This window comes from Silene latifolia, chromosome Y (genome assembly GCF_048544455.1).
Source record: "Silene latifolia isolate original U9 population chromosome Y, ASM4854445v1, whole genome shotgun sequence".
Taxonomy (NCBI): Eukaryota; Viridiplantae; Streptophyta; class Magnoliopsida; order Caryophyllales; family Caryophyllaceae; genus Silene; species Silene latifolia.
Genome location: NC_133538.1, coordinates 116,720,679 through 116,731,842, shown reverse-complemented (window position 1 = coordinate 116,731,842; position 11,164 = coordinate 116,720,679). Strand labels below are relative to the sequence as shown.

Genomic DNA, 11,164 nt, shown 5'->3' with positions numbered 1-11,164 from the left:
AGAACTCTGGTTTATCTCCTTTAGTCTCGGTTGCATGGCGCTTTGCTGCTGAATAAGTGAGACCACATATCTCCGACCCCCCTTTGATGACGTTCACGACCTTTGAGTAAGGTGGAGGTGGGGAAGGTTGGGCCTGGTCAGCAGCATTGACTTTTCCAGATTTCGCCCCCTTGGGGAGCAGGTGATCCAAGCATCCAGCACTGTAGAGGTGCTTTACTTCCTTTCGTAGTACTACACAATCTTCTGTATTGTGGCCAATACCGTTGTGGTATTCACATCTCTTGCTGGCATCTCTTCTGTCGTTCTCCCTGAGAATAGGCTTCGTGAGCCACCTTGCCCTCTGCCCTAGCTCCTTGATTGCCTTCAATACCCCAGCAAGTTCAGTGGTGAACCCATACTCGCTGAGCTTAGGTGGAGCCTCGGTGCTCTCTGTTTCTCTTGAGACTTTGTTCACTGTGTTCTTGTTGTAGGGTTTGGCTCTTTTATTCTTTTTCTCTGTTGCGATTTTTCTGCTGAACGACTATGTTCCATACAGGTCCCTTCTATCCTCATCCTCCTCTAGGCGATAAGTAGCCTCTGCCATTTGCTTAACTTCCTCAAAGGTGGCACATGGATGCTTGGTGAGTTCCTTGTACAAATCAGAGTCGCGATGCAGTCCCCTTCTGAAGGCGTTGACTGCTGTTGTAGGGTCGCACCTAGGGATAGATATTTTTTCCACATTGAATCTGGCGAGATAATCCCTGGTGCGGCTCCTGACAAGGTGGTACCGAATCCTTTCACTACTACAATTAAGGGAATAAGTAACGCAACATAGAAAACGGTTAAGTTAAATAAGCGTTTTTTACAAGTAAAAAGAACGGTCATCTAACTTAACCGTTCTCTATTTTGAGAAATAGAGAACACCTCGGTTGAATGAGCGTTTTCTTTAAAGTAGAGAGAACACGTGTTCAACTTAACTGTTCTCTACCCAATACCGTTTTCTCATCATTACCCCCGCCCCCCAAACTTCTCTTCATTCGCCCTTTTCCATTAATTTCAAGTTTTACCAACCCATCTCCACCACCATCATCTCGCCCACTCTAAAATGGGATTGACGTCAATTGGACACGGATACTACACATCCGAGTTTTGAGCCACCGCCTAAATCAGTCCCAGCCACCGCCAAATTCAGTCCCAGCCACCGCCAAAACTAGATCCCGCCACTGATGGTACAAATATTAACTTCTAATTCTCATCTTTTTCTTACTTTTGGAAATTCATACTGTTCATTCATTAATTAATACTATGGAGTATGTTTTTTTTTCCTTTGACTTCGATCACTTGGAAATGAATATGTTTTAGATTGTTTAAATTCATATTTGAATGAGGTATTTTTATTTGATTAAGAAGAAATTAGGGGTATGTTAAATTTTGGGATCTCAATTGATATTCAAAAATGGATATAGTTGGTGATATCATTACAAAAAGTTCTAATTTTTGACTTCCTATAAAATCATTGTTATCAAGTGTACTGTTGGTTTAGTTCAATAAGATGAGAATCAAACCAAAACTTGTTAATTGAAATTTTTCATTACTACTGTGAAACTCTTGTTAATTGATAAAGATTACACCTTCAGCTATTAGCTTATTTAGTTCACTTGTTGTTCAGATTACAAGTCAACTTTGGAGTGTTCAGCGATTTCCGGATTTATTACTCTCAAAGTTGAGGTAAATAAATAATTGTTGTGTGTGTTGGGTTCCTTTAAAGTTATGCATTATGATGGATGTGAATAATGTCGTGATTGTATATATACGTATGTTATTGACGTCTTCATACACATCTAAATGCACATTATTGACATAAAATCTCTTATCTGTGTATATAATTTTTTTGCTTGTCAGTTAATTAACAAATTTTGTTATGATAATGCACCAAACCTGTTATCAGTTGTGCAAGCATATTGCTTTTATTGACGGAATAAGTTTGATAATTGTTTGTCTAACAGTGTGAATTAGTAGGAGTATGTGGCAGGACTTATTTGTTAAGAAAATGGCTTATTATTGATTTTATACCTAACCCGACACACTTCAATCTGTATAACTGAGAGTATTATGGCCATTTACTTACAAATTTTATGACTTATATGCTTGGTTATGCCTCATTCCGTCTCTTGGGCATGTTACTTCACAACTCATATGTCTTCTTATCTTTGTTGTGGGGTTTAGATGAGTACTACGCAGGGCCCCAACTTAATATTTTGCATTTGGAACTTGAAAGCTTAAGGATGACTTTGAATTGGCAAAAAGTAGCATCTGTTGCTTGTTTACTCAATAATGAGACAGTTTAGGTGAATTGCTAGTACAAATTTAGGCTTAAGCTCTTCTCTATTGCCATTCATATTTAAAGGGTGTGTTTGGCTTGATATTTATGTTAAGATCTCTGAGACTGCTTGTAGATTTCTGGGAAAAGTCACTCTTATTATGGATGTGATACCTGTTGAAGTGAGTACCAAAAATAATATTTATAAATTCCAAACTACAACTAGCAAGCGGTAGTAAGGGTCGATCCACAGGGAGGTAGGGAGTTCTAAGTGTCTTATCTCCGTCTATGAATTTTCTGGGGGGTTTTGATTATTTCAACTGAACTAAAGAGACTAAGGAAAGAGAGATAAAAATAGAAGAAATTAATAATAGAGGGAAGGAACTAGGACTTCGGGTCATCAATAAACGTCAGTCAATTGCAGCTAAGGTCACAAATTAGTCGATGTGTCGGTCTAAGGGGCAACGAATATCTCCTTTCGGTCTCAATTCGCCCTAAAATGCTATTAGCTTAACTTTCGCCCTCACTAAAGCATCCTATTGTTCACTGCGGGTCCCCCCTATTCCAACCTTTCGGTCCAGGTCAAGGGTTACCAATATTAAAAGGATAATTGTGTCGACTCAACTAGCAGGATACAGTTAAAGCAGCGATTAACAACATCGACTACAACAACAACGACATATCTAATAACCTAATTAGCAACTAACATCAGTCTAATGAATCACCTAATCCTAGCAGAGGTATTAAGCTAGACATGAATAAGAGAGTAAGAACAAGGGAAGGGGGAATAATAAACATTAAATAATTAAGGAGAAAAAGGGAGAGAAAGAAGTTACAGTAGAAATAGATCCGGAAAATAAGAGAGAATAGTAGTAACTGTGTATTAGAAATAATAAGAGAGGAGAAGCAACGTCTGAGGTCAAAAGACCAGTTACAAATGACATCCTCACTTCCTATTTATAAGAAAATAGGATTATTAACTAACCTAATGACGAAAATAAGCTAAAAAGCTCAAGCCCATAGCGAATCCACTCGATCGAGTGATTTAAAACCACTCGATCGAGTAACTAAAGCTTAAACCACTCGATCGAGTAGAAAATCTACTCGATCGAGTAGACCATAAATTGAATCTACTCGATCGAGTAGAAAAAGGACTCGATCGAACATAAATCTACTCGATCGAGTACTTTCCAGCTACGATTTCCTGCTTTGCGCACTGAACTTCAAACGGCTGCCATTTCTTCGTTACTTGGGCAAACAAGGTGATTCCGGTGGCGTTGGAAAGTTAAGAGAACAGGCTTTAATCTCCAATTGGAATCACCTAAATATCTTTTGTAGAACTCAAGATATAGCTCTCCAAATTAGGCACTAGCAATATGAAGTTCTTCCTTTGCTCGCCTAGCTATCTTTCTTTTTTGCGCATCTCAAAATAGCTACATTCCCGCTCCAAATTCACTCTTCCTACAAATTCATGCTAAAAGGACGGTAAAAGGCTCGATTTCACTACTTTCCTGTTCATTCCTGCAATTAGGACAAAACAAACCAAAGTAGCATATTCGGGGCATTTCGTAGCATAAAACCACGATAAAAGAATAGATATACGTGCATAAAAAGGCCTAAAAAGACTATATAAAAGCACGTATCAAATCTCCCCAAACCAAACCTTTACTCGTCCTCGAGTAAACTAAAATGCAATTAATGGAACGGAAATGATAACTCAGAGCTAGCTTAACTTGTCTACTTGAACCAGTTTATTGCAACAAAAACTAACAGTTATAGCTAAGCAGTCAATACGCAAACGAGTTATAAGCTGTTCAGAAATAAAGCCAACCTATCGACCTTGCAAGACCAACAAAATCGGACTCTCTCATGGTCACTCTTCTCTCATGAAGCAAAGGGTGAATGTTATATGTAAAAGAGAGAAGAAAAGACAGTCAATCACCTATCTGCGACCTACATAGCATGCATGCAACAAAGATGAATGACAATTCAAGTACTAATGCACACACTCCAACCAATAATGTCCGTCACAGCCGAGGGCTTACAAATAATTTGGGAATATTGAGGTTCAGGTGAGAAAGGCAAAACATGTTATGGAAATGTGGAGGTAAAAGCGTCAAGCTAGCTCCTAACAGGACCATAATGGAACCATCCTAATCTAAACTGACTGAAAGACTAAGTACAAGTGCCATTCATTTGGCACAAAGCTCACTAAACTCAAACCCAATCTCCTCAAAAAGATAGGGGATAAAACGGAGGAGTCAGACGGTCACAAATTTCCCTTTTTTAATACCGTCTGAAAAAACCAACTGAAACAAAACAACTCTTTTTTTTTTCAAACTTCTTTTTTTTTTTTTTTGTTCACGTTCCAGCCCCCTTTTTTTTTGGGAGTTTATTGAGCCCAGACGGTTGCCGGGGAGGCAGCGTAGTTTAAAATTTGATACCTGTCGAAGTGAGTACCAAAAATAATATTTATAAATTCCAAACTACAACTAGCAAGCGGTAGTAAGGGTCGATCCGCAGGGAGGTAGGGAGTTCTAAGTGTCTTATCTCAGTCTATGAATTTTCTGGGGGGTTTTGATTATTTCAACTGAACTAAAGAGACTAAGGAAATAGAGATAAAAATAAAAGAAATTAACATTAGAGGGAAGGAACTAGGACTTCGGGTCATCAATAAACGTCAGTCAATTGCAGCTAAGGTCACAAATCAGTCGATGTGTCGGTCTAAGGGGCAACGAATAACTCCTTTCGGTCTCAATTCGCCCTAAAATGCTATTAGCTTAACTTTCGTCCTCACTAAAGCATCCTATTGTTCACTGCAGGTCTCACCTATTCCAACCTTTCGGTCCAGGTCAAGGTTTACCAATATTAAAAGGCTAATTGTGTCGACTCAACTAGCAGGATACAGTTAAAGCAGCGATTATCAACATAGACTAAAACAACAACGACCAATCTATAAACTAATTAGCAATTAACATTAGTCTAATGAATCACCTAATCCTAGCAGAGTAATTAACTAAACATGAATAAAAGAGGAAGAAGGAATAAGGGAAGAATAATAAACATTAAATAATTAAGGAGAAAAAGGGAGAGAAAGAGTTACAGTAGAAATATCCGGAAATGAGAAAGTAATATTCAACAGTGGAATAGGGAAAAAGTAACGTATGTGGTAAAATTCCCGAGAAGAAGCCCCCATTGTACCAAAACATGGAAAGGAAATGCAAACTGAAGGAGAAAGAGAGTAAATACGGAAAAACTTACAAGATACGCGAATAAGGGGACCTCCCCAAACCGACCATGAACATGGGAGGTTGCTAAAGGCCCGGAAAACCGTCTCAGGAAGCTAATCCAAGTCAATAGCACTCGATAGCAGTCGAACAGTAGTCAATCGAGTAGAATGGGCGCTCAAAACTGCTCGATCGAACGGAAAAACAGTCGATCGAGTGGTTCTCTATTTGCAGGTGGTCGATCGAGTAAAAATTTAACTCGATCGAGTGAATTCATCAGCAAAAGTGCTCGATCGAGTAGAAAAAACTACTCGATCGAGTGATTCTCAATGTATTTCCTGCAAAACGCAAGTAAACAAAAATTTGATACCGGTCGTCGCAGTATCAAAAATAAATACCTAAGTTACAACTAACAGAAGTCAGCGGCAAGTAGGGTCATTCATACCCCGGAAGATAGTCCAGCATAATTGGAGTTCAGAAAATGCATCTCGTCTGGGCTCGAGCCACTCCAAAAACCTGGCTAAATAAGTACCAAAAATTTCCTTCTCTTCCTGCGGAAAGAGAAGAACGAAAGACATAATAACAGTCTCAAGGAACCGAAACTCCTTGAGACAAGAAATAAACTAAATAAAAACAAATAAAACTACGCTGCCTCCCCGGCAACGGCGCCAAAATTTGATACCTGTCGAAGTGAGTACCAAAAATAATATTTATAAATTCCAAACTATAACTAGCAAGCGGTAGTAAGGGTCGATCCGCAGGGAGGTAGGGAGTTCTAAGTGTCTTATCTCAGTCTATGAATTTTCTCGGGGTTTTGATTATTTCAACTGAACTAAAGAGACTAAGGAAAGAGAGATAAAAATAGAAGAAATTAACAATAGAGGGAAGGAACTAGGACTTCGGGTCATCAATAAACGTCAGTCAATTGCAGCTAAGGTCACAAATCAGTCGATGTGTCGGTCTAAGGGGCAACGAATATCTCCTTTCGGTCTCAATTCGCCCTAAAATGCTATTAGCTTAACTTTCGCCCTCACTAAAGCAACCTATTGTTCACTGCGGGTCTCCCCTATTCCAACCTTTCGGTCCAGGTCAAGGGTTACCAATATTAAAAGGCTAATTGTGTCGACTCAACTAGCGAGGATACGATTAAAGCAAAACGATTAACAACATAGACTACAACAACAACGACAAATCTAATAACCTAATTAGCAACTAACATCAGTCTAATGAATCACCTAATCCTAGCAGAGGTATTTAGCTAGACATGAATAAGAGAGTAAGAACAAGGAAGGGGAATAATAAACATTAAATAATTAAGGAGAAAAAGGGAGAGAAAGAAGTTACAGAGAAATAGATCCAGGAAAATAAGAGAGAATAGCGAGAATGAGTGTATTAGAAATAATAAGAGAGGAGAAGCAACGTCTGAGGTCAAAAGACCAGTTACAAATGACATCCTCACTTCCTATTTATAAGAAAATAGGATTATTAACTAACCTAATGACGGAAATAAGCTAAAAAGCCCAAGCCCATAGCGAATCCACTCGATCGAGTGATTTAAAACCACTCGATCGAGTAACTGAAGCTTAAACCACTGGATCGAGTAGAAAATCTACTCGATCGAGTAAACCATAAATTGAATCTACTCGATCGAGTAGAAAAAGGACTCGATCGAACATAAATCTACTCGATCGAGTACTTTCCAGCTACGATTTCCTGCTTTGCGCACTGAAATTCAAACGGCTGCCATTTCTTCGTTACTTGGGCAAACAGGGCGATTCCGGTGGCGTTGGAAAGCTAAGAGAACAATATTTCATCTAAAATTGGAATCACCTGTATATCTGTTGTAGAACTCATGATATAGCTCTCTAAAGTAGGCACTAGCAATTTGAAGTTCTTCCTTTGCTCGCCTAGCTATCTTTCTTCTTTGTGCATCTTAAAATAGCTACATTCCCGCTCCAAATTCACTCTTCCTACAAATGCATGCTAAACAGACGGTAAAAGGCTCGATTTCACTACTTTCCTGTTCATTCCTGCAATTAGGATAAAACAAACCAAAGTAGCATATTCGGGGCATTTCGTAGCATAAAACCACGATAAAAGCATAGAAATACGTGCATAAAAAGGCCTAAAAAGACTATATAAAATGCACGTATCAGGATGCTCAGTTAGGTGAGTTTTATGCTTGAAATTGACAGATTTATGAAGTGTACTCAATTACTTGGGGCTGATTCTAAGCTTATCCCAAACTTAAAATTGGGTTAGAGTGTTAGACCAATGTTTATCCTTGCCTCACATTTTCGTGTATTGAAGCTTAGGATAACTGGGTGACTTATTTTTTTAATGCTTCACATTACGCCATGGGTAACCTGGTGAGCTCGATTCTCTCCCTCCTTGTTAATGACCCCGAGTTCTTTATCACCCATTTGAATGTGAACTTCTTGTGATTCTTATTTGTGTTAAATGTTGACTGTTTTTTTTTAACTCCTCTCCACTTACTCTGTCTCACGATTGCAGATGAACACACCCAAGTGCCCAACTCAGTCAAATGGCAGACCGTGCTTCCTTGCTGATATAGTTTTTGCTATGTAAGTACACTCCTATCATGGGTGCTTACGCAAGTGCAAGATATCAGAAAGTACGTGGTTTTGTTGTTTCTAAGGTTCAGAAAGTAGAGACGAGGTGGAGGAAATCATCGCATTAGCTTTAAGTGCTCATAATCACATGTTGTAGACTATATTTGTACAGTATATATTATTAGGTGTAAGTTGAACTATAATAATCACTGTATAAACTGTATTCATATTCTGCTTTCGACCCTTCAGGAGAACAAGGAAGGTCTTGAGTTGCTCAAGACAGCTATTGAGAAGGCTGGATACACCGACAAGGTAAATAACTGTAAATAACTTCGTCAGTGGTAGTTTGTCAAATCTGATCATAGGAAATTTATTCAGTGAGCTTATTTTTACATGTTCTCTATCTCAGGTGGTTATTGGGATGGATGTTGCTACATCTAAGTTCTACATGGAGGACAAGTCATATGACTTAAACTTCAAGGAAGAGGTATGCTTCAGTTGCCTTTCAAATTGGTTAAGTTCCATTTTGTTTGATCGCGACAGAATGTTTACTGATTGGACTTCACCGACTGCGATGTTTGCAGAATAACGATGGGCGGTTACAAAGGATTTCTGGTGAGCCCCTCAAGGATCTCTACAAGTCATTTGTGGCTAAGTACCCCATTGTGTCAATTGAAGATCTTTTTGACCAAGATGACTAGGAGCACTATGCTAAGATGACCGCAGAAATCGGAGACAAAGTACAAATTGTTAGAGATGATCTCTTGATCACCGCAAAAATCGGACTTAGTTAGTTTGCTCGCTGTTTTGGATCTGGTTGTGAAACAAGTGTATTGGTATTGGTATTTGATTTTAATGAAAATAAATATATTAATTTTATTCAAATATCATCAATATTTTTTTTTAAAAAAGCCAAGAGGGATAGAGAACTGTTATCTTACCAACCGTTCTCTTTTACTAGGAAAAGAGAACGCTTATCAGGTGTTCTCTAAAGCTCATTTCAGTCGTTCTCTATGATTATCAATACAAAACGCCTCTTCTAACAATTCTCTAAGCTTTAGAGAACACTGAGTTGGAGAACGCCTCTAAAGCGTTCTCTAATGTTAATTCCAACAGTTCTCTAAGCCTATTTTTGTAGTAGTGTTTGCACATACATGCCTCCTTTTCAGGCCCTGTTGCTGCAACCACCATCATTTTATGCTTGTACTGGTTGATGTGCTCCAGCGAATCCTTTGTTCCATCATACAACGTCATCGTTGGTGTGGTGAACCCCTTTGGCATGCTGACAAGGGCAATGATGTCCAGAAAGGGGGAATCCGCATAGCAATCCGGGGTTGCTACCTCCATGGGACGTGGTAACCCTGGAACCTCGCTGAATAGGGACCTGTTATCCTACAACTGTTGTTCTACATGGCTTCCTACCCCCATACCCTGGTTGTGGGGTTCTGAGTAGATCCCCCTATGGATTTGGTGTTCCTCCTGGCATGTAAGGAGGGACCATGTAGCTTCCAGATAATGGTGTTGAGTTCACAATAGGCCTAAACTGGCTGTCTGGAGTATATGGCATATAGGAGCACATCCCGGGATATGCGTTTCTTGCTGACTGTTCCCCTGGATTACTTCATGGTACCACTGGCGTACTGCTGTTTGTTGATATGGGATCTGGAGTCAGTGCTCCTAATCCTACAGGATTGAGTACCATGGGGTACATTTGTGGCATCCTTGGTGGTGGTGGAACCCCTAGTGGTTGGATCGTACCTTGGGTGGCCACCGTTCCTGCTGGATATACTTGCTCGGGTGGCGTGGTTATCCCTAGTGGCAGCATATCCATATCGAGCCTGGTTACTAGATTTTGCGGCAGTAGCCTCCCTGAGTACTCCCTAGCATTCCCCTGGCCGAGTGTTGACCTTGCCATCTGCTGGGTCGTTCCCAGGGGTGATACTGCATCTATCTTCTCCTGCAAGGACTGGTTGTCCCTTCGTAGCCTTATCACCGCCTACTGCAAGGATGTCATCCCTTAGAGCAACTGCTGTACCGGATCCAGTTGTAATGCTCCCGGGAGACGGGCTCCTTTCAGGTGTCCCGGTGATCCTGGGCGCTGCGGACTCCCATCCTTATTAGGCTTTGGCACAGGATTGATAACTGGTGATTTGCCAGCCTTTCCTGCGCCCAGATCTGTGATTTTGGGGGAGTAAGGAGGCTTTGCTGATACTTGGGGCTGAGCCTGGCCTGCAGTCACTCTGGTGGCAGGGACCACCGTTGTTGGAACACCGGAGGTTGCTGGCGTCGCCCCTACTACTGGAGTTTGCACTGATGTACTCATCGGATCAGATACGTTCTGATTGGATCCTGACATGATCAACTATACAGATGTTAGGGTATTTCGAGAAGAGGTATTTTAACCAAGATTTAACCACAATGCCCCACGGTGGGCGCCAAACTATTTTGGTAAGATTTGACCGACTAAATATTTGTGAGTCAATGCGGCTATTCTAATTAAAATACGATATTAAGGACTGATGTAGATTAGTAGTAAGAACACAACGAGAACGAAATTAAACAACTAGTGCGAAGGAAAAACAAACGAAAAAGAAAGAGTGACAAATGACACAAGTAAAATGGTGACGCGGGAAACCCAAAATGTGGGAAAAACCGCGGGGGGAATGGAATCCCACTAATGATCCACTAGTAGTAATAGTATTAGAGGGTAAACCTAGTTAGAACAATCAGGAGGAACAGCAGTAATCTCCAAATGACTAAGTACAAATGACACGAATGGTGTATATGTTTCTAAGTGTGTTAATTATTAATTGTTTGCAGGTGGTGAATGATATTTCTTCGTGTGGAGTGAATGAGGGATGCCTTGAATCTGATGTTTGTTGCTCTTTTTGTTGGAATATGTGTCCTCCGATAATAATGCGATCACAAATGTCGATCATAATGATCACATGTTTAAATCTCATTTTAGAAATACATGTGGGATGTAATATTTTATAGTCAACTGGTCCACACATATCGGTAATGATTGGCTGACTAGAGTTTGACATTACTGTCGTGCGACGGTG

At 40.0% G+C, this 11,164-nt stretch overlaps 1 protein-coding gene across 2 annotated transcripts; it reads left to right on the top strand.

Annotated features, from left to right (window-relative positions):
• Window positions 1-1,171: 1,171 nt before the first annotated feature.
• Window positions 1,172-8,984, top strand: LOC141626465 (enolase-like). 2 transcript variants are annotated; one of them, XR_012536046.1, is made up of 6 exons: window positions 1,172-1,208; window positions 1,649-1,707; window positions 8,041-8,111; window positions 8,349-8,411; window positions 8,509-8,586; window positions 8,684-8,984. XR_012536046.1 is itself a non-coding variant. In XM_074440261.1 (6 exons), the coding sequence occupies exons 3-6, from the start codon at window positions 8,129-8,131 to the stop codon at window positions 8,798-8,800; spliced, it is 291 nt and encodes a 96-aa protein (XP_074296362.1). In that variant the 5' UTR covers window positions 1,172-1,208; window positions 1,649-1,707; window positions 8,041-8,128; the 3' UTR covers window positions 8,801-8,984. The 2 variants fall into 2 exon arrangements, 1 of the variants encoding a protein (XP_074296362.1); XM_074440261.1 differs by having other exon boundaries at window positions 8,041-8,161.
• The last annotated feature ends 2,180 nt before the right edge of the window (window positions 8,985-11,164 follow it).